Below are 24,270 nucleotides of genomic sequence, written 5' to 3'. Positions count from 1 at the left end.
ATGATCCTTTTCCTTGGATTTTCTAATCACTTACTTACATCAACGTAGTACTTACATGTGTTTTCGTTTCATTTTGACTTCTTCTGGGTGCGCAAATTTTTATGGCAATGAGCGTATATCTGCAGAAGTCTTGATGTCAAGATTTCTGTTAAGTTATCTGTTATATCTAAAATGTTGATTTTTTTAATCGATTAACGTGTTATGCTTACAGGATCTAAGAATTTTCAGTTACAACTGAAAAGTTTAATAGAGAAACTTCTATTAGAAAATGTTGTTTCAAAGCGTAAGATCCCCTTCTATGAGAGAAATAATTCATTCTCATTAAATTGAAAAAAAAAGAATGAAATAATTTCAATGTACTATGGGAATTCGTACTACATGAAAATGTGCTGTCATTTGATTGTGAAATTCTTTTCGTTATTTCAAGGTACACTAACTGCATTTTTTCCATTGTGTACTCAAATTACTGTATTTTTGTTGATTCGGTCATCGTTATTCCACAGAAAATTCAGGTTCAATTACGAAAACAGTCAGTTTCCAAAATTGCATCAAGGATTTTATTGATAACTTTCAAAGTTTCTTGTAAAAATTACATCTACAGAGACCATAAAACATACAACCATGCAAGCATTCAATCATTTACACTTTACTCATATACTGTAAAGCAGATGACAGATACACATGCGTATTTACAGCACAACTCATTCTGTAGTGAATAGTTGATGGCGACAGACAGGAATTTAAAAAATATTGGTATATATGGAGTCAAACTCAGTCAAAATGCAAGAAAAGTAAAAAAAGATATAGTATTCACTTGAACAAACTTTTGCTTCGATGGGAATGCATAGAAATGAGGAAATTGTAAGTTGCGTCATGATATTCTGAAGACATCGCAATATTTACATCACAACTAACCAAATAGCGTATGACATTATACAGGATGCAGGTAACAGAGCGTATGGCATTATACTGGTGAACTGTTGATTCTAGAAAAATACTTCCAATAGGAAAATACATCCTAATCACGAATATTACTCAGATATGTCATTTGTGTTTCAATTTCACGTATGTTGTGCAGTTATTCAAATGAAAAAGTTACATTTTTATACAGTCTCAGTGTGCGCAAAAACTTACATAGAAAGTTTTTTCCCAAACTTTACATCACGAAACATATGCAGAATCTGTTGACTCAAACTTTGAATGAACCGAACATAAAATCATCATAACTGAAGCCTTCGAAGATCGCGGCTTGGATGGTGGAAATATCTGAAGAAAAAGGTGACGAGTATAATAGTTACATTTCAATTTCTATTATTTTTTCTAGATTAAAAAATACAATTACACTCAACTAAAATGACCTTAATTGCGATGGCACCTCAGCTATAACGCGGATAATTGGTGGCAACAGCTCATAACATTGTGAACGTTCATCTGTTGTTTTATTACACTTGAATAAAAACAAAAGAACATACTTATTGCATGTTTGATTCTTCGTCATACTTATAGGTATGTTCCATTTATGAATATTCAGAAACTTCCTTTCCTGACTTTTCCATAGACACGTCCAGTATTTCAATGTGAATCTCGCTTCATTCAATTAATTTAATAATTTTCTTAACTAATTTCGGGTGTGAAGCTGATTTACATCATTAAAAAATCACATTATAGTAGTATATATATATATATATATATATATAATCTTTATATTTTGTAATTTATATTTCGTGTGATACATGTAATTTATGTGGTGTGTTGAAATCTGAAATAAATTCAATGAAGTCTGTAGCAAAATTGATGATGACATAATAATTTTTAAACATGAATTACCAAAAAGCTGATAGCGAAATTGATGAGAAAATATACAAAATTTGAATAGAAAATAGTGAACTAATATAAATTTTTTCAGAATTTTAAAATTTTGACAAAAATATGATTGTCAAACAAAGCGGCTGGGATTGTCATCGATGGGGGGGGGGGGGGGGAATGTATACGTATTACGCTATATAATTCAGCTGCCTATGGCACTGACATTAGTGTGTTTCAACAACTTGCATCTGATTATATTATTTACAGGTGTGCCAACTTTTGAAATCCAGAAATTCTACCGAGGGGGGTACCCCCCCCCCCCCCGACACTCATAGACTCGATCAAAGAAAAAGTTCATACAAAAAAAATTTCGAATTTTTTTTTGTTTTTTAATCAATTAAGAAAAAGTTCAATCCCCCCCCCAGGGCAGGTTCTGCATTGCCCCTGAGAATATAATTCCATGATTAAAACAAAGGAAGGAATAAGGAAAATGTTACACGAACCGTTCCGTTGGTTTTCTGGAACACTTTCTATAGCATCTATAGCCTCTTCTGTCCGTATTGGCATTATCGAATGAGACCTCGCAATATTTCTTAGATTGCGGTCTTCTGTGACAATAAGCACTTTCATGAGCCCTGCTGCAAAGGAAAAAATTGAAAAAAGAAGAAATATGTTAGTAAACTAGGATGCAAATTCCCTTCTAAATATTAAAAATCACATAATCAGCATATGCAACTATTCAAACTACGACTGGGGAAAGGGTGGTGATGGGGGCGGGTAGAAATATCGGGTAATGAAAAATACAAATGGTTGAATTTTTTTTAGCTACATACCATAATTTTGCAGGAGCTCGCCAAAGTGCAGGATTCTTTTGTCTTTCGTACACTGTCAGGGTGAAGGACACCTTGAACACAGCTTTCTAGCCAACTCATCCTGGAAACACAGAATATAGCAAAAAAATTACAAAATTCTAATTGCAGCAAAAACACATTCAAAGCAATTGCTATTTTTTCATTGCAATCTAGAGAAAAAAAAAAAATACTCTATGAAACAAAGTTTTCGATACTCTATAAGCAATACCATTGCTGAATCTAAATGTCACTGACAATTTTCTTTTTAATTTCCGAAGTCTCCCCTAAATCAAGGGTGCACAACCTTTAGAAGAGTGCGGGCCACTTGAGTGATCTAAATCAGTGCCGTGAGCCACTTAATTGATTTGAAACCGCACTGCAGATTACTTCAATCATGTGTAAATGTGCCATGGGTAGCTTAAGTAAGTAAGGGATTGTGCCACGATGATCTCTAAAAATGGGCTGCATGTCACTTAAGTGATATAGAAGTGCACTACGGTGATCGACCAGTAAGTATGCTGTGGATCACTCAATACAGCTGGAATTGTGCAGTGGGACTGTTCAGTGCTTTACAGCTATCCCGCTGGTCATCCAAGTGATGCGGAACAGCAACGCGGGTCACTTGAGGGATCTAGGATTCTGTCATTTGGTTCATTTTCACAAAATTAGGTTTGAGGTCGCGGTATAGCCTGGTCTCGACCCACATCAGATGACTCCAGAAGGTTCACATTTGGTCCGCAGGCCATGGGTTTAGCACAGGGTTGTTTGCTAAACCCATGGCCTGCGGACCAAATGTGAACCTTCTGGAGTCATCTGATGTGGGTCGAGACCAGGCTATACCGCGACCTCAAACTTAATTTTGTGAAAATGAACCAAATGACAGAATCCTAGATCCCTCAAGTGACCCGCGTTGCTGTTCCGCATCACTTGGATGACCAGCGGTTTTAACCAAACAACCCTGTGCTAAACCCATGGCCTGCGGACCAAATGTGAACCTTCTGGAGTCATCTGATGTGGGTCGAGACCAGGCTATACCGCGACCTCAAACCTAATTTTGTGAAAATGAACCAAATGACAGAATCCTAGATCCCTCAAGTGACCCGCGTTGCTGTTCCGCATCACTTGGATAACCAGCGGTTTTAACCAAACAACCCTGTGCTAAACCCATGGCCTGCGGACCAAATGTGAACCTTCTGGAGTCATCTGATGTGGGTCGAGACCAGGCTATACCGCGACCTCAAACCTAATTTTGTGCTAATTTTAAAAAAACCACTTCGGTTTTTTTCAAAAAATCAAATAAAAGTTGCCTAAATATAATTTTTTTCCTTGAAAAATATCATATTGGTTCATTATTAGCCAAAATGTTTCATTTTTACCACATTTTATATCCTTGGGTACATTCTGATGGTATATCTTTAAATGACATAAGATTTTATAAGTGGTTTTTTTCAAAAAGTCTCATAAAAGTGGCCAGAATATATATATTTTTCATATGAAGTATCTTAGTTATTTAAAGTTATATACAAAAGCCAAAATTTCTCATTCTTACAACATTTTCTACCCTTTGGCTACATTCTGATGCTCTATCTTTAGCAAATTCATGAATAAGGATTGCATCACACATCTAAATGTAGTGGTGTATTATCTCACAGGGTTTTTTTTCCCCTTCACAAAGAAGCAGCTACAGTAGTGACACCATCATGCTAGGGGCAGGTGGTCCTATAATCCAATAAAGACACCAGCTGTCCTTAAAGGACAAAGACTAGTGTACTAGTGGTTACATTACCTCACATACATTTTCATTTTCTTTCCCATAAGAAGTAGCACATCTCCTACTGTATATCTCCCAGTCTTAATATTCAATAGTTGTTTTTTTTCTACTTTCACACACACACACACACACTGTTAAGCCCAGTTAATCAAGGTTCTACTGTATAGTAGTAACAGATTTTTGAAAAATAATCAGCTATATACTGGGTGATTATAATTTAAGTTTTGATTCCAAAACTATACAATAAGTACTGATCAGAATGACTTGAAAATTTGCATGGATGCAAATTTGCCTGAAGCAATGGAAGTTTCTTTCGCAAAAAAAAAGTGCAAAATGTGCAAGTAGACGATGCTGTACTTGGCCCACAGTATAATCTATTTTGTGCAACCACATCATTTCAGCACTTCCACAGCATCAGTGTGTGATAGAACTTCTATCAAGATGCACATTGCAATACCAGCAAAGCAGCTGCAGAAGACCCATTTTGACAGGATGCACCTCAACCCTTGCAACTCCTGGCTGTGGGGGACCTCAAAATGTTATAAACAGTGGTCAGATTAAGTGGTTTAATAAAGCTGAATTGCAAGAACATCCACATTATGACCGTGGCATACTCCGATTTCGCTGTTGAACAAGAAATTTTGTGCTTTCAACCTCATAGTAAGAACACGCGGTGGACAACATATTTAACATTTCTTAAGTAAGTTGTAGTTATTTGTTCAATTACTTTGTTTTTTGTGATGTTTCCATGAATTATGAAATCGTGAAATGCTATAATTATCATTTTGCCATGACTGGCTATCGTTTCCATTCTGCAAGCAAATTTCCCAAGTGGTGGATGATGTTGTTAATTTTACATTTTTAATTATCTTTTTCCAATTTACCAAATAAAATTCCATTTTTTCAGGAACATTCATGTTAATTTTCAAGTCATTCTGACAATCATTCTGTTTTTACAGTGTTTTGAAATCCAAACCTTAGTTATAATCACCCTGTATATAGTAAATCATCGCTAATTAATCTGCATTATTTATGCTTCATTAAATACATTATATTCACCTAATTTTTATTATAGTTTTTATTCTGCCATGACTGTCTATTGTTTCCATTCTGCGGGCAAATTTCCCGCATGTTGGATGATGTCGTTAATATTACATTTTTAATTATCTTTTTCCCCTTTATCAAATAAAATTGAATTTTTTCAGGAATATTCATGTCAATTTTCAAGTCATTCTGACAATCGTTCTTTTTTTAGTGTTTTGAAATCAGAACCTTAGTTATAACCACCCCGTATATCGTAAAGCATTGCTAATTAATCTGCATTATTTATGCTTCATTAAATACATTATATTCACCTAATTTTTATTGCTTTTTGCAAAATAGCTTCCTAATTAAGTATGCTGAAAGTAACTGGAGAAAAACCTTTATATACTATATGATTAATAATAACATTGAAACAATTTTCAAACACACAATAATCCATTCAGTTAAGCAAAAAATAATTAAATTGCAAAAGTTGGTTTTTGTTAAAATGTAATAAATATTTATTGATTAATTAGCATGGGAATAGTGTTAATTTCATTAATAAACATTTTATTTTAGTTAATTATTGGAAGTTTGAATGATTTTTCAGAAATTTTATTGTTTTTAATGTTAATACTATTTAAAACAAAAAAACCGGTTTTTTTCAAAAAACCGGGTTTTTTACCAACCCTGGTTTAACATATATATATATGCCCTAAATCATTGTCCGGCAAATGCTTTTTCCAATAAATAACAAATTCATTTACCAAAATGAGTATCAGAGCCAAATAAAAGAAAATTAGAGCAATTATCTCTTTTAATAAACAACCCACCAAAAGGTACGGATGATTGTACAGTACTCACAACTTTTAACCGAACAATGGTGATATCTTGGGTTCTATTTATTGTAAAAAAAAAAGAAAGGTAGCAGCTTCTTTGTTTAAGATCTTCCATAAGTGTGTTAAGCTCATTTTTTCTTAAGGGGTCATATAGATGTTAAAACTAGATCCACACACAACTTTTGAAAGTTCAATATTAACCCCATTTTTTTTCTTCTATATTTGGATTCAGTATCACAAGAAATGCCGAAATACCAAATTTCATCAATTTTGAACGAACAGTTAGCGAAATATAAATTATTGAAAAACGAGTGTCGTAATGTAAAACAGAAACCATCTTGTTCTTGAGCATAATTATTGAAATAATAAAGGTATCTCATTACCTTTTTTAGTTTAAATGATAGATTCTAACTGGCCTAACATAATTTTATTACTCATTTTGAATTTGGTTTTTTTAATATGAATTATGAATTACTAAAACATACTTTAAAAATTTTATGAATAGAAGCATATGTTAATTTTTACTTCATTTGAACCAGCATAGTCGAACACCCAACAGAATCAATTTTCATTCCAATCTGACCTCTATTTTGCAAGGTATGAGTGATTATATGAAAATGACCACTTTTAGGGACCATACACTAGATATAAATTTGAAACTCATTGAAAAATTTGTTATAACAGATTATGCGAAAACATTTAAATATGAAGCTCATAACTTTACTGAAATGGACAATTACTGTTTTAAGTAAAGGGTGATATGACAAATAAGTCATCTATCCAGTTTTTAAACTTTTTTTTAAAGTATTCGAGTAAACAAATAAACAACAAAATTTTGCAATTTTTCACTATTTCAGAAATTTGTTTCATTCCTTAGACAACATTCATGAGCTGAAATGGCATGTATAATAATGTGAAAATAATTCACAAATTAATACCATGCAATTAGATTGACGTTAATATTTATGGAGATAATAATCAATAAATAACGGTTCTCCCAACAGAGTAAATCATCTTAGTGTGCGCCAAGTTTAGGGTAGTGGCTATTGCTAGAGTTGTCTCTGCTAAAACCACGGCACTTCGCTTCATCCATTTTTTTCCCCTTTTCAGCATTATTTAAAATTGGAGAATTGCAAAATTAAATAGAATTATAATATAAAATAGAGCAATATATTCGATGGAAAATTCTTTTTTTTTTCCAAATTGATGAAATTGTCATCACAAACAATTGCTTTGTCACACATCGTTTGAAATAATTATGGTATAAATATTCATTCAATCACGGATATAAAGTCACTAAAATAAAGAGTAATAAAAAATAGTTTTTATTTTAACCTCCATAAAATAAAAACTATTTACTTTTCAACAGCACTTTTTAAAATTCAAACACTCGCGTAGCATATGGAGTATTTATCGTTCAAAACTTGTTTAGTGTGTGTTTCTTCCCCTGCAATCAACCTGCAAATTAATTTTCTCAATGTTTAAAGTGTTACCAAATACATTGTCACTCATATTTCTCTCATTTTCCTACTTACAGCAATGAAAGTTTATTTTTAGGGTAAATGCAATGCGATAAATTAGATAGGATGGGAAAAAATAAGGGCATTACATTGAAGATTTCAAAGTTTGAACAATAATAAAATATGTAGATGACCCCTCATCAAAACGAATTGCACATAGTCGGTAGAAAACCACAAACCATAATTTTTGGTGAAAACCGCTTCATTCTACAACTTTTAGAATCCAAGATATCGCCATCCTTCTGTTAAAAGTTGTGCGTACTGTGCCTTAAATCACATCATATTAAACAATCTAGAAGGATACAAATGATGATATGGGCGTGTTTATGAAAGTATTTATGAAAATGGATATAGAATCTATGAAGTGAAAACAAAGATATTTTACAAATATCTAATCATACCTGATTTTGTCGCTGGTCTATGTACTTGCTGCCTATTTGCATATCGTTTTCCAGGTAAGCGCTTCCAAGCGCGGCAGCCGCTCGAGCTTGCTGCAACGAAGAAAACAGTGCTAAAACTAAATTTGTATTAAAACGTAAAAAAGTGGATGTGATGTTCAATTATGAGTGAGGGATCTGAAGATGGAGTTCCTCTTTAGAACAAGGTGCTTAACCTTTAGGAGAGTGTGGGCCACTTCATTGATTTGGATGTGTACCGCAGTCCACTTAAGTTATCCAGAAATGTGCCGTGAGCTGTTTTGGTGAACTGGAACTGTGCCACGGCTAAAAGATTGATATTGAAATGTACCACGGGGGTAGCTCTGTAACTGTGTCGCGGGTTACTCAAGTGATCAGTAAATATGCCGCTGTGAACATCCCTATTAATGATTTGAAAATGGGCAGCTCGTCCCTTAAGGGATTTTAAAATGTACTTCGGGCCCCAGCAGTGATGTGGAACTGCACCTTGGGCCGTAAAAGTGGCGCTAAGATTATTTTTTACAAAATTATATTTGAGGTCACAGACCACATCTAATGAATCCGAAGAACGCATTTTGTTCGCAGGAAATGGGGTGAGCATGTACGCGTCGAAAGCTGGGTGTGGTTCATGGCGATTTGCATCACCGAAACTTTTATTAGTATCTTATTAGTGCACAGCTACTATTTGTTTTCAAAAACTCCAATTGCTAACGTGTTCTTATAAAATATCAATTTTAAGTGTATAGCATATGTTACAGTAAATTAAAAATCAATAATTATCCATAATCACTCGTTATTATGAATAATCACCGATCATCTCCATGAATTTTATAAATTCTTCTACATTTATCACACACAACACACACTTTTATCAGTGATTATAATAATTTCTGAATGAAGTTGGGGTAAGTATGGTGAATATGAAAGAAATCATCCAGAACTATAATTTAAATTTGATCACTTCATCATTACTCTCGTAGGTGATGGGCGTACTACTCATATATATTTTTGCCATAAAAATTAAATTAAATGGAATAAGTGTTATAAGAGTAAAAACATGTAAATTATTTTTAGTATTGTGCAATGTTAGCTTTCTTCATGTTGATTTACAGCGATATTCACCAACGTGGTTTAAACTGTAGTCACAATTTTTGGATAAAAGATCAATATAGATTGTTTAAAAACCTTAATTTTACCAACTGTGTCAATCTCTTACCAAAAAATTGTGACTACAGTTGTGTGTTGACTACATTCACCATGTCGGTGAATACCGCCCTTAGAGTGAGCTCACTGGCAATGAGACAAAATTTTAAAACTTATCAAAATGGTTGGTTGATTATGCATAATCTCCTCATTTATTACATTTATTGTAGCATATGCACATTCATTTATCATTTTTTAAATCTTTTTTTTTAATATTTAAGTCAAGTACTAACGATAAAAAAATAGGATTATCTTTATCGATTCAAGTGTAAAAATTAGAAAATGAAGCCTATTTCAACAGACTGATGGAAAGGTAAATGAACATATGATGAATAAAATAAAAATATGATTAGCAATGCACTTATTCGTGTTTTTTTCCGATTCAAATCTGCCTTTATACCTTCAAGTTCTATAGGCACAACGAAGGGGAGTGCTAATCGGAAAATTTCCGCTGCGAAAAAACAAATGCATCTATAATAAAATGTAGGCTAAAACATAATCTAAAATATACAAATATCTACCTCAAAATAGATAGATAGAATAGAACCACTCGCATCCCCGGACTGATGCAAAGCATCTTCTTTTCGTTACATCAAAAAGAGGCAGGGTTGTGTCGGAAAAAGTTAGCAAAAATAAATAGTGCCCCCCCCCTTGCCCCGTACTCACAAGTATCAAATCAATCGCATATTCTCCTCATGAAGACTGCTACCGATATAATGTACAAGCCAATTAAAACTTCAAAATATATTTTATATAAACATAGAATATTTTTTCAACCAGAATAACTTGCTTAGAATATGGTTCCCTCAATAAAATATAATTGAATGCAAATCAGAAATTATAGATCAGGGGAATTCGAAATTTGTTTGCATATATGCTGTAGTACCTTTGTTTGTAGCTTAACTAACATGACATAATGCCAAAAATTAATGCAGGAATAGTCAATGTGCTATCATAATGTTCACTGAGAAACACACCAAAAATATAAAATTTCATATTTCACCTTCTTCTACAATATCCATGAGTTTCTAAAACGCTTCCAGGTGATGCATTACAATATTTGTGTCAAAAATTATATAGATCATCTGGACCTGCGAAACCAGTTTGAAAGAAATTGTTACTTGTTATTAGTTAGGAACAGGTATAATCTGAATTAATTGACAAAAAAAATAGTTCGTAGCTTGAGAGCGTACACTATGCAGATAATGTATAGAATAACCCCCGCCACCACAACTATTGCTCACATTAAGGCACTAATGATTAGAAAATCTAAAACTTACCTCAGTTTTGAAATCTTCTGGGGGGTTAATTGGCACGGGATCGAAAGAGATCTTTGGCTTCTTGACAGGGGAAGCATCTGTAGTCTTCGGCTCCTCATCATTGACTACCGAGAGAAGAAATTATTTCAAATATTTGTGAACAAATCTAATTCATCATCACATCAATATTATATAGGAAATCAACACGGTAATGCTTCTTACTGAGAGAACCTATCCTAGAAATAAGGCCTGCGAATTGCTCTTTGGCTTTCTTGAATAGCGGAAATATGATCTGAAAGAAAAGATTTATATACATTTTTTTTTTCTGCATGAAATCGGGGAATACAAAAAAACAATCTATCTTTGAAGGTTTTTTTCTTTTAGATAGATATTTTTCCTTTGCATATTTTACTAAAATATATTACTCAGTCTATTTCTAGTCATTTTATCCAAAATGTTAATGATAAGGCAGGCGTCAGGGACAAACGCTGACATTTTAGGGCAATTAAGTCTAGTCCTCCCCCATCACGAAAGCGTAGTTTTATTCGAACCATGCACAAGGTTCCTTTAATGAAGATCTTCGCATTGGTCCCAACATGCCTTTAATATATACAGGATGCATAAGTAACAGAACGTATGACATTTTACTAGTGAACCGTTGAAGGTACCTCTTTGTTTTCTTCGGTCATATCAGACTGAAGGAACTCGTGAACTCCATCTGTAAGAGCATCGTAGTTTTCTCGAAAACGGCTCATCATCTGTACTATCGAGGATTTTTCGTCATTGGAGAACTAAGAAGAAAAAGTACTCTTATTTTTTATCTTGGCAGCATTGAAGTAAAACAATAATGCAATTGTAATAAATACTTAAAATGGGAATAAATGAAAAGAAACAGGTAGGAAAATACCTTTCGTTTTCTGATATTCAAAGTGGAAGGACCTGCGAAACCAGTTTGAAAGAAATGAAAAGAAAATTGAAAATACATAAGTTAATTACATCATTTATGTTATAGATTCATATAAAAAAATATGGTTTCAAAGAGAGAGAAAGGGTGAATTGAGAATTTGTGAAAAGTTTTTAAAAGTAATCAGGAATCTTGTGCACGAAGACAATATACAGAGGGAAGCAGATAATGCAAAAGTTGTTGGTAGTGTTGTGTTTTTATTGCACCATCATATATGAAACCGGCTATGGCTAATAACAAAATTAAGGAAAGCCTATGCTACACACTACTACAAAAAAAGAGGGAACAAAATAGATGGTATAAGTGAGAGATCTTTTGCACTGAGACTGAATGAAAGAAACTGAATATCTTAGAGTCAAATGAATTCCCTTTTTTTCTATTTTAATATGTAAAATAATACCCGGGAAGTCATCCGAGGGTTGAATTTGCGTGAAACAAGTAGGGAAGTTTCTAGAAACTCTGCAAATTCTGATAATTTGAATTTTCTTGAATATGTCATATGGTCATTTTCATGAAAGCTTGTCACCAACAACTTTTGCTGTTACGAAAAGGTGCAATATTCTAGGAGATTTAGCTACATTTCATACTGCCCATTTTATGACATGGCATGGTTTAAACAAATTAACCTTGAAGTCCTTCCGTGGTTTCCCGATTCTAACCCAATCAATGATTTTTTTGTGAGTTGTGAAAAAGAAACAGTGAAAACACAAGCTTTTTGCTAAAGACCAGCTGACGAGAGTTTCTCGTGATGCTTGTGCGGCTTTTCTAGCATAGATTTGCCAACTTTACGTCTAAACCTTGCCAAAATGTGTTGATAGTGCGTATGTAGTCAGAGAAGGACCCATAAATATCTGATGTTTCAATTAATTAATTTAATCAGCTAGTAATTTTTTTAAATGTGCATAACGAAAAGCAGAACATAGAAGTAAATCACCAGCTATATCTTCCAAAATGACCTGTTGAACTTCCTGAGCTTTATCTTGTCGATTTGCTTCAGACATGGTGGATCAAGTCTGTGTAATGAGTATTAAAATCTGAAAATAGCATGAAACATGAATGAACGTCTTGACTAAAATTTACTTTATTGCCAATTTCCTGGAAATCAGGTGTAAAAGAAAACACGTAGCGGATGTAATATACACTGAAGAGCCAAAAAAACTGGTTCACCTCCCTAATAACGTGTAAAGCCCCAGTGAGCCCGCAGAAGTGCTGCAACACGACGTGGCATGGACTCGACTAATGTCTGAAGTAGTGCTGGAGGTAACTGACACCATAAATCCTGCAGGGCTGTCCATAAATCCGTAGGAGTAAGAGGGGGTGGAGATCTCTTCTGAACAGCACGTTGCAAGGCATCCCAAATATGTTCAATAATGTTCATGTCTGGGGATTTTGGTAGCCAGTTGAAGTGTCTAGGCTAAAGTCAGAAGAGTGTTTCTGGAGCCACTTTGTAGCAATTCTGGACGTGTGGGGTGTCGCATTGTCCTGCTGAAATTGTCCAAGTCTGTCAGAATGCACAATGGACATGAATGGGTGCAGGTGATCAGACAGGATGCTTACGTACCTGTCAGAGTCATATCTAGACGTATCAGGGGTCCCATATCACGCCAACTGCACATGCCCCATACCATCACAGAGCCTCCACCAGCTTGAACAGTCCCCTGTTGACATGTAGGGACCATGGATTCATGAGGTTGTCTCCATACCCATACACGTCCATCAGCTCGAAGCAATTGGAACCGAGACTCATCAGACCAGCAAAGGGGTGTTTCCCAGTCTTCAACAGTCCAAGGCGAGGTGTAAATCTTTGTGTCGTGCAGTCATCAAGGGTATACAAGTGGGCCTTAGGCTCTGAAAGCCCATATCGATGATGTTTCGCTAAATGGTTCGTACGCTGACACTTGTTGATGGCCCAACATTGAAATCTGCAGCAATTTGCGGAAGGGTTGCACGTCTGTCACGTTTAATGATTCTTGTCAGTCGTCGTTGGTCCCGTTCTTGCACGATATTTTTCTGGCCGCAGCGATGTCGTAGATTTAATTTTTTACTGGACTCCTGATATTCACGGTACACTCGTGAAATGGTCATACGTGAAAATTCAAATTTCATCGCTACCTCGGAGATGCTATGTCCCATCTCTTGTGCGCCGACTATAACACCACGTTCAAACTCAATTAAATCTTGATAACCTGCCATTGTAGCAGCATTAACCGATCTAACAACTATGCCAGACACTTGTTGTGTTATATAGGTGTTGTCTACCTCAGCACCGTACTCTGATTGGTTCCATATCTTTTTATTTGCATACACATGCCTGTACCAGTTTTTTTGGCTCTTCAGTTCATAACAACATGGAAATGGGGGAGGGGAGAAAAGTCGAAATGCTTAGACAAAATTTGATTTAATTTGAAATCGGCGGAATTTTACCTATAATATATGTTGAGCTTGGGAAACTATGTAACATTATATATTGCATAAATGAAATTTCTTATATAAAACTTAATTATGTGAAGAACGAGAAATTGATTTTTACACGTCCCCTTGATTGATTTTTCCCACTGAATTCGAGTGATACGTCGTGATTAAGCTGATAAGGTTGAAGCAGAAGATGTGTCCGAGTTTGGAGGTAGGCTAGCAGAGGGTCTAGTCTTCGTGTCATATATGCATAAGAGTTCCCATAAAACTTATAAGGTTCTCCATCTTTTTTGGATGAGAACTTGTGACCTAATGACTTGTTTGTCCAACGTATTTATGTAAGATAGATTGACCTGTGAGAAATGAGTATCACTAGTGTACAGGCACTGTGTGAAATAGTGCAGCTGGTTTCCTTTACTTTTACCTCCATATTTATAGAATTTGTTTTTGGAACGTCCCAAGCGTTTTAGATATTTGGTAATGGGCAGTGTTCTGAAAGAAAAATTGTCTTCTGACATGGCCAGACTTCATTGATAGTCTGAACTTGTGAAACTACCTCCTGAACATTTGCTAGAGTGTCAGAGTCAATACATTTCCTTTGCTATCTGTTCCGAAACCAATTCCTTAATAATATTTAAGCAAAGGATTTCGGTAGTGGAACGTCAGTTAACAATGGACGTATCCTTAGAGGCTGCATCGGCTGCATCCTTGACAAAGTTGTTCTGAAGAGATTTTAGCCAGGAAATATGGATGAGAGCATAAAGAACCTATGAATAGGCCTAGGTTCCGGATTTGGAACGGATCTCCCTCTTTACAGTGTGAAGAGAATATTCTAAACGAGTACTTCCATAGAAGAAAGTACTAGTTACACAGACGTAGTATTTGCAAGCTCTCAAGGATGATGCAGCACTTCTCGTTCCTATAAATTTTCAGAACATTGATTTTTGAAAATTCAAATGTGCAACAGTTCCAATAAATATAAATAAGAATTCTCAAGCACAAAAGTCAAATCTTGCTGAACTGTGCCTATATAAGTTGCAGAGTTCCATTGTTCTCTACAACTCAGTATATAAGACACAGAAAGATGAATAAATTACTTAGAGTATAAACAAAAACATTTGTTTTTCCTAGAACCCATTCAAATTTTTATGAAATTCTGCAGATTCTTTATATGAATAACGAGAAAGAAATCTCTGCGCTAATGTTGATTGATAATATAAAAAAAATAAACCTTTCTAAAACTACCACTAAGGATGAATTTATGGCCTGAAAAAGAACGAAAAAATCTGTCAGAACCATTAAACTTTACCCAATAAGGGTATTTCTTTTCAATGGTTTACTCCTTTAGCATTTGATCATTTCTGTCGAACCACGGTCATTTTCTGCACGCGAGGGCAAATAAGACTGGAATGTAAAACTGGTTGCTGATTCCAAACGGCAGAATTTTCTTTACAGTCACTGAGAGGTAGGTGCGCTAACCTCTCATTGTGGGACTCCATGAGGTAGCAATCATTTTCTGTGATTATTTTGTCACTGTTTCTGTTGTATCATCGCATCGCGAAAGTTTCTGACAACGACGAGTCAGAGAAATCTGACTCACGATACCTCTAAACAGGGCCATCATTTCAACTTTTTCCGGGGGGGGGGGGAAGGAAGAGAAGGAACAATGTGTACTCAATGTACGTATATACATATATTTGCATATATATATTTTCAAAAGACTCCCCCCCCCAAATGACGAGCCTGCCTCTAAACATCCTTTGGTACTCAAGGCAATTATCTTATGGACCTGGACTACAACGCCCATGTAGTCATTTAACTTCAATCATGAGTGGAAAGTGCATTATATTGTGTTCGATGTTTGTGTGGAGAAAATGTTGAGGTAGTACAACAACTGTAACACTAGATTTTATTTCAGGCGCAGTCATTAATTGCTTCTCCGAAAATAAGATATTTCAGGAGTCCCCAAAACAACAAATCACATGGTTTCAAGCTCTGTGCACAAATGGGCTAGGAAGCCGGAAACGAAAAAGCTCTGGATATTACGCGATTCTCATTGCAGTTAGCACGAAGCAATTCCCTGATGTCGCTTAATTAGAAGTCTGCTATATCTTGTGGTAAAACATTACCCAGCAAATATTATCTTTCTTTAAAAATAAGAACAGTTTACTGGTTGAATGGGCTGACAGTACCAATATCTTATTTTCAGAGAAGCAATTAATAACTGTGCCCGAGATAAAATCCAGTGTTACCACGCATTCATCACAGATCATCTTTTCAGGAGCAGTTCAGCAACGAATATACGACAATTATTAGTATTCATATCTCCAGTTCATAGCAAAACATAAAGGCACCTGAAATATGCCGATGGGATTTCTCACCCTCCATCTTAGCGGGGAAAAAAAACAGTTTTCTATTCGAAAGTCTCACCATTCAACGTCTTATCATTGATTAGAAATGGCATAGAGGTAAAACAGCTACTGGTTGTAGCGATTAATATTGATGGCACATTGCACATCCAATAGGTTCCAGGCTGGAACCAGGAACTACGGCACTGCCAAACTTGCGGTTGTATCTCCTATTGTCTATTACTTTGTTAGACAAGTAGGGCGATCAGGTTTGTGATGCACTATGACAAACGAATTGCTCTTCTTATGTTGCTAGAAAAATGGGAAGAGGCCAATTCAACTAACTAAATGGTGAAGTTCCATTCGACTGAAGAGAATTATTTGATTGACACTTTTTTGAACTGATAATAATTTAAAAAAAACCAATATAAATAAAAGATTAAATTTGCCTGCTGTCATATATGAACATACATTCAAACTCAGTCTCAAAATTACATTCATAAAACCACATGATTGCCCCATTAAAGTCAAGATATACATTTCAAAATACACTTGAATGAGATACATAAAAAAAGATCCCGCTTATAAAGTTTTTGCTAAAAACAAAAAATAAAAAGTATAAATTACTTACTTATTATCCAATAATTTGTAATAAATTCGGTAAAAAATTATCTAATGTAAATAGACATTTCAAGGGAGAAATTTTTGGACATGATGTTTGCGACTGACTATGTGCAGGGTAGCCTACTTTTTTTCTATAAATGTTATTTTGGATGAAATACACGTGTTTTTAGTTTGAATATAGAATAAAATTAAGAAAATAAATGTTTTTCATGAATATTTTGGCAAGAAAAATTTATATTGTTAATTATATGCCTAAAATTAGCATAATTTCAGTGTTTACGCAAAACATGGTACATGAAATACTACTGCTTATATCAACTTTTTTTTTCGCACTGAATGTTGCTATAGTATTGTTCTGTGCAATGAACTAGAAGTTTTGGAATACTATGAGAACTAGAAGTTTTGGAATACTATGAGAACTAGAAGTTTTGGAATACTATGAGAACTAGAAGTTTTGGAATACTATGAGAACTAGAAGTTTTGGAATACTATGAGAACTAGAAGTTTTGGAATACTATGAGAACTAGAAGTTTTGGAATACTATGAGAACTAGAAGTTTTGGAATACTATGAGAACTAGAAGTTTTGGAATACTATGAGAACTAGAAGTTTTGGAATACTATGAGAACTAGAAGTTTTGGAATACTATGAGAACTAGAAGTTTTGGAATACTATGAGAACTAGAAGTTTTGGAATACTATGAGAACTAGAAGTTTTGGAATACTATGAGAACTAGAAGTTTTGGAATACTATGAGAACTAGAAGTTTTGGAATACTATGAGAACTAGAAGTTTTGGAATACTATGAGAACTAGAAGTTTTGGAATACTATGAGAACTAGAAGTTTTGGAATACTATGAAAACTTTTCGAGATATGGTTGTTTATGTGAAAAAACAAACATTTTTTGTTTAAAAAACTTGATATTTTAAATTCAAAATATAAATCAAAACGTTTCAAAAATATTGCTTAGATCCTAGTTCATTGCACAGTCACACTTATATAGAACCCACTGGAAAAATTTCATATTGATATCTTGTAAAGTTTTGGAGATATCATGTTCGCCGCAGACAAGAATAAAGTAAATCACAGTTTCTCAGAAAACGCTTTTAAAGATTTCATTTGAAAAAAAGAGGTTTCACATACACTGTAAACATTTAGAATTCTCCACATTTGTGTGTCAGACCTTTCTTTGCTTCAAATTTCTCCAACTTAGACTTTCTTGCTCCTCTTTTTTTTCTTCTGGCCATTATTGCCATCGGTGTTGCATGGTATCTCGAACACGTCACACGCTCTTTGTCCAACCCAGAATAATTAGATACCAGTTCTTCATCAATTGGGATTCCTAGGTTTTCAAGTACAGGCAATATGCCTACATAACCAGAATAAAAAAGCAGAACTGCAATATTAGTCCCCAGCAGCATTGTTTGTAGTTCGACAAAAGTGCCCTTAGGCAAAATCACCCAAATCACATTGTTGAAGCTTTCGTTGGAGTTCTGTGTCATACTGTGCAAGCACTTTGAAAGCAGGGATTGTGCACAGAGACTCATGTATGTTGGCTTTATTACATTTATGATGGCACTAGAGACCAGGAGATTTATCAGTAATTTCATGTCCTTCATATGCAGCTTTTTGATGCTTACACCAACTGGCAGGTCCTCTTGGGCATTGTCCATGCATGTTCTTTTTATCACTGGAGCAACAATGAAAAAATGCAGCTATGACGGCAGACTGCATATTTTTTAAATTTCCCACATTGCTACAAATAGCAATACCATAGTAATTTTGTAGTTTATCTATAAGTTTATCGGTCAATTTCCCTTTACCACTCAGTCCTTTTGTGGTTTTCTTGAGTTTCCTCAAATGCGCACCAACCCTCGTCTGACCATGGCCAATGCATTCCAGTTTAGTGACACTATTTCTGCGATAGATGTCCTTCACATTTATATATATGCCTTGGAGTCACCATTCCCATATTCTGTGCATTTTAGTTCCCACTTCACAATTGACCTTTCAAATATTCTCTATGCTCCAACTACTTCCATACTTGCAGACAAGCCCTTGGGGTTGGAACACACATGAACTGTTTTTGAAGATTTCCCCCCTACAAATTCTACAGTACTGTGACATCACTTCCAAATCTAATATCTTTCCGGAATCAATAGAAATGGCAGACACACAACCATTTAGAGATGTATGACCACGTCGCTGCCAGGTACCATCAACAGACACACCACAACTTGGTATTTTTTCTCGCCCAGCTTCCTTCAGTGCTCTTACCTCATTAGCAGCCTCTTTCATATTTTGCTCAGTAGCAGAACGAACAGCTTTTATGTAACAATAGTTCACACTCCCTGAATGCATTTTTTGAGAGAAAAGGTAAATTCAAAGTTACCAGGAACTTCCTACCAGCAGTGTAGCCTTTGCCAATCAGTCTCAATCCAAGGACCACTAATGAATTTATAACATTTTTGCTGCTGCTGTTTTTTCCAGTCGAGGCAAATGCTTTCGAATACCCACATTTACAAGATAAGGCGAAGTTTGAGCACAGTCCGAAGCTTGAATCTTCGTTGTTTCATGTCAGTCTCGTAACACATTGGACAACAAAAAACAGAAAACACAGATACTAATATAGAAATGTCAAATTTTCTATTTCCCTTCAACTCTCCACACGTATCTGTAGATGTGGCTTTCTTTGTATCAGTACAATGTTCAATTTTGATCAACTAGCAGTCATAATAGGTGTGTCAACGGAGGCAATGTTAGGATCAGGGCGATCAGACAGCTTCCGTATGACGGTTTCCAAAATATGAACGTTTTTTGCTCCTCTTTGCACGTACCTTCGGCATCGTGAATCATAAAAGCGTAACAACAAATTATATAGAACTTCAAAACCGAAAATTCGAAGAAATACAAGTTAAAATAACAGTTGCCTGGTATACAACGTGCAACTAGAATGTAAACAAACAGTGCTTTCGATTGTGTTGCCACTCGCCTGATTATGTGAATTTAACATTAAGATTTATTTATAAACATTACACAGAAATATTTTTAACTAATCCATATCTTAAAAAATGTGATTCAAGGGTATTTTTATGCAAAATAAGTATTTATTACAGCAAAAACCTCATTGTTTACACATTTTAGGCCCTTTAAATGGTACGACCGGTGATAAAAATTCTCACTTCCGGTTAACGAAATGAGCTATAATTTCGGTTCTAATCAACGTAGAAACAAAAACAAACCATTTTTAAATTCCTGAATAAATATTCTTTCAAATGAGAGAATAAAAAAATTCACAAATTTTGGGGGGGGGGGGGGGGGAAATGGACATTTTAACGTAGGCAGTCGCCTTTTAAGAAGGACCTTATCCCCCCACTTCGCGCGATCTATCATCATGCCCCCCCAGTAATAATGACCGTCCCCACCATTTTCAAAATTCTATCTCCGCTTATGATGAGCACGTTAACCGTAGACAACTTCAACTTGACACAAAACAATTTTTTCATAGCTGTTATGTCACGTGTCACTTAATGAAAACAAAAGCAAAAAACTGGTTGCTAACAGTGGTGCATGTTTGACACGAAATTCCACAGTCGTTGATAAGATAAACTGCAGCAACCGCACCTCAGCGCGCACAGACCCTTAAGCATGTTTCAAACTCAAAGATAGTGCTGCCATCTGAAATAAAAGAGGCCAATGCTTGAAAATTTTCGTGTTTTTGTTAGTCCAGCGGTTCTCAACCTGTGCTCCTTGTGCACTTCCCAGGGGCTCCGCGGCCACTCGAGGATAATAAAATAAATCAATAAATTTGATAAACAAACAAAAAAGAGGCCTAAAGGGTACCGCGATATAAATAATATACAAAAAGGGCTCCTCGAGTTAAACAGAGCTCCGCCATAGAAATTATACACTGAAAAGGGCTCCCAAACCCCCCCCCCCTTCTTTGCATACGCCAATGTCTGCCGGTATCAGTCATAAACAAGGAGAAAAATTTTCTTTAAAAAATCTTTGCAGGCATTCATTTATTCGAGTGAAACGTGTTTCTGCATCACCCCATCAATGCAGAATTTCATTTATTGTAAAATACTTTTACCCTGAGGTAAATAAAGGACGCCTGCGTGCAGGGCCGCAACTAGATACTTCGTCACCCGGGACAAGCTGGAATTTTGGCGCCCCTTGCATGAAGAGGAAGCAGTTGAAGAATGAATCCGGCGCCACTCCTGGTTCAGCGCCCACGGCAGAAGACCCGCCTGCTTCCCCGTAGTTGTGCCCCTACCTGCGTGGGCAGAATCGTAAAAAAAAGCGGGTGTGGGCTCCAAAGATACCCATCGTAGGCGCCTGAAGCTGCACAAATAACCACTCGATAAGTAGAGCAACAGGACAGAACAAGAGGATGAAGAAAAAAAGATTTCGTAATTTTTTGTTAGGTTTTTGTTTACTGCAGAACACTGTGGGTGCTCAAGTAGAAGCAGCACCCCCCGGTTCTGACGCCACACCAAAACATATGCATCTGGATACCCTCCATCCCTTAGGGAAAAGGGACACAAGCAGAAATGTAAGAGAGCGAGGGTGGGGGGAAGCACAACAGTAGAATGTTTGCTGTATCGGCGCCTGAAGGCTTTATCAATTGTGATGGCAACGGGGACCCCAGCAAGGTTCAAGACTCAGAGAGGAAACGCGCGGGCAGTTTTTCCTTTAATTTTTTTTTTTCGTGTTCGATATCTACGGGGGAAGAAAATCAAAAATCTATATAGGAGTATAGACTAAACGAATGAGACGTTTCTTGATGGAGAGACAGAATCGTTAATATGAGAGATTTAATTAAATGATTAAATTATATGATACATCAGAGACCCATCGGGAGCGCATTTTCTTGCATGCGTCCGGTCTCACACTTCAACATCGAATGATACTAAAATGATAGTACCGCTACATGGCAGGTGTCTTTCTGCTACGCACCTACATCTAAAGAGCAGGTGGTATTCGCTAACATTCGGCCACCCTGCTACAAGAACGTCCTCGTTCACAGATACATTATTTTGCACAGCACAATTTTTCTGGAGTATATCAACAAATACACTAATTGCAAAAATAAATTATGGAAACTATAAAATACGATACACAATATAAATGTCAAAATATAACAAAGTACAAAAATTAGTAAACACACATAATATGAATTGAAGTCAGAAAATAATGACAGTTCTCTCATAGTTCATAGTCTTTCAAATACGACGGCAATTTTCTCGCCCTTTTAGTACGGTTCACTCTGTTTGAATCATTGTCAGGATCGCAATATTCCTCTCTCGGTGTACATGCATTTGATACATGATTATCGTTGATTTGTTTCACTTCACCATCATCGTCATTGAGCTCTGAGTCAATAACTTGATCTTCATCGTCAACAAGATGGAATAGTTTCATCTGAGATGCATGGGCTGTTGTTGTATAATTTTGTCGTCTTCCTCGCCCTTGACCACTTTGACGAAAATCAGTGATCTTATATGTGTCTGATGGCAGTATTCCAGCAACCACCATTGGACCTCGGTACTTTGCTTGTGTTTTGGTGCTTACTCCGGTCTGCTCTGGTAACCGTCGTACCACTATCACATCACCAATAGAATATTTAAAAGCAACGCTGTGATGAGCATCGTACATCTCTTTCATTTTCTCTTTTGAGTCCAGAATATTTTCTCGAGCTTGATCACGCAATTTGTTTGGTGACTCATATTCGGAAGACGTTGGCAATAATTCCGGTGGGAAGTAACCAGGTCTTTCGGGTTTGTATCCATGTAGAAGTTCAAATGGGGACTTGCCTGTGGACTTACTGGGTGCCCAATTTATCGATCTTTGCACTTCAGGCAATACTCGATCCCAATCCCTATGCGACTCAGTTTTAACAGACGAGGTTATCATAGGTATAAGAACTCTGTTTATACGCTCGACTTGACCATTTGCTTGTGGCCTTTGACTACAGATAAGTGTATGTCTGATTCCATGCAATTTACAGTAATCTTCAAATGCTTTTGACGTGAAGCAGGTTTCTCGATCAGTTATAACACGATGGGGAGTTCCATAATCACTGATGAATTCATCAAAGTACTTGAGTACACTCTTCGTGGAGCAATTAGGACACGGTCGTAAACGAACAAATTTCGTGAAGTTATCAATAATGACCAAAAGTTCTTTGTTGCGATGAGAACTGGATATCAATGGTCCTAAGAAATCCATGTGAATAATTTCAAACGGTCTTTTACCTGGGAGTATAGGGTTCAATTTCCCTTGTTTCTTTCCTGATGGTGCTTTTGTAAATGCACAGACCACACACTGTCTCACATGTTGTTTGACGTAGCTCACCATTTTTGGAAACCAAAAATGTTCTCTGATCATCTGTACTACTTTTTCTGCACTATAATGACCTGAAAAGTCATGATATTTCACAGCAAGGTATTTTCTCATGGTTCGTGGCATCACAAACAACTTTCGTTGCTTGCAATTAATTTCTTCGATGCGATAAAGTATACCTTCATTCAACTCATAGTTATCAATAGTAGATTTATCATGATGAGTACGTTTAGATACTGGCTTCTTGAGAACGGAAATAATTTTCTGCAATTCTTTGTCCTGAGACTGAATAAGAGAAACTCTATCTCTTTCGTTGGAAATGTAAAATGCCTTGGGATTTACATTAAATTCGCTTGGACCGTTAGAACGAATCCCGTCATACGATGTATTTTCGCATTCTTCCACGGGTGAACGACTGAGAGCATCGACGTGCGTCATATTCTTTCCAGGACAATGTTTCACCTCATAATCAAATTCGCTAAGTTGTTCAGCCCATCTCGCAATTTGAGGATTAATATTTCGTTGAGTGTTCAAGTATATGATAGCAGAACAGTCGGTAACAAGCGTAAATTTCAAGCCAAGTAGTAACGGTCGAAGTCGCGTCATTGACCATACAACAGCAATGAGTTCAAGACGACTGGAGTGGTACTTTTCTTCATTAGGATGAGTTCTACGACTCACACAGTACACCAGCCTTAGATTGTTGCTTTTGTCACGTTGAAGTAGCATACCTGCTAATCCGACCGCACTTGCATCAGTGTGCAATTCTGTTTTATCACGAGGATCGAATAACTTTAACACCGGTTGTGACACTAGTTTTTCTCGCAAGATCGCAAAAGCAGTTTTTTGTTCATCATTCCATTCAAATAACTGATTGTTCCTAAGTAAAC

The 24,270-nt window shown here is 35.9% G+C and overlaps 2 protein-coding genes across 8 annotated transcripts; both read right to left on the bottom strand.

Annotated features, from left to right (window-relative positions):
* Nucleotides 1-543: 543 nt before the first annotated feature.
* LOC149083549 (uncharacterized) lies at nt 544-18,314 on the bottom strand. Of its 7 annotated transcripts, none has more exons than XR_016192903.1 (11): nt 18,179-18,314; nt 12,587-12,686; nt 11,596-11,627; nt 11,357-11,479; nt 10,911-10,980; nt 10,710-10,813; nt 10,433-10,520; nt 8,212-8,301; nt 2,640-2,739; nt 2,310-2,444; nt 544-1,266 (listed from the first exon to the last, which is right to left on the bottom strand). XR_016192903.1 is itself a non-coding variant. In XM_089234068.1 (8 exons), exons 2-7 carry the CDS (start codon nt 12,651-12,653, stop codon nt 10,458-10,460), a joined length of 459 nt encoding a protein of 152 aa, XP_089090194.1. In that variant the 5' UTR covers nt 12,654-12,686; nt 18,179-18,314; the 3' UTR covers nt 9,724-9,880; nt 10,433-10,457. The 7 variants fall into 7 exon arrangements, 4 of the variants coding, with proteins under 4 accessions (XP_089090194.1, XP_089090195.1, XP_089090196.1 ...); XR_016192904.1 differs by having other exon boundaries at nt 10,433-10,514; XR_016192905.1 differs by lacking the exon at nt 10,911-10,980.
* Nucleotides 18,315-18,600: 286 nt separating this feature from the next.
* Nucleotides 18,601-19,969, bottom strand: LOC149083548 (uncharacterized). Its single transcript, XM_089235203.1, has 2 exons — nt 19,052-19,969; nt 18,601-18,991 (listed from the first exon to the last, which is right to left on the bottom strand). Exons 1-2 carry the CDS (start codon nt 19,394-19,396, stop codon nt 18,614-18,616), a joined length of 723 nt encoding a protein of 240 aa, XP_089091329.1. The 5' UTR covers nt 19,397-19,969; the 3' UTR covers nt 18,601-18,613.
* Nucleotides 19,970-24,270: the final 4,301 nt, after the last annotated feature.

Source organism: Pholcus phalangioides, unplaced genomic scaffold (assembly GCF_987345545.1).
Source record: "Pholcus phalangioides strain wild (caught in Gottingen) unplaced genomic scaffold, Ppha-v1.0 ptg000008l_1, whole genome shotgun sequence".
Classification (NCBI taxonomy): domain Eukaryota; kingdom Metazoa; phylum Arthropoda; class Arachnida; order Araneae; family Pholcidae; genus Pholcus; species Pholcus phalangioides.
This window is presented reverse-complemented; position numbering and strand designations above follow the sequence as displayed.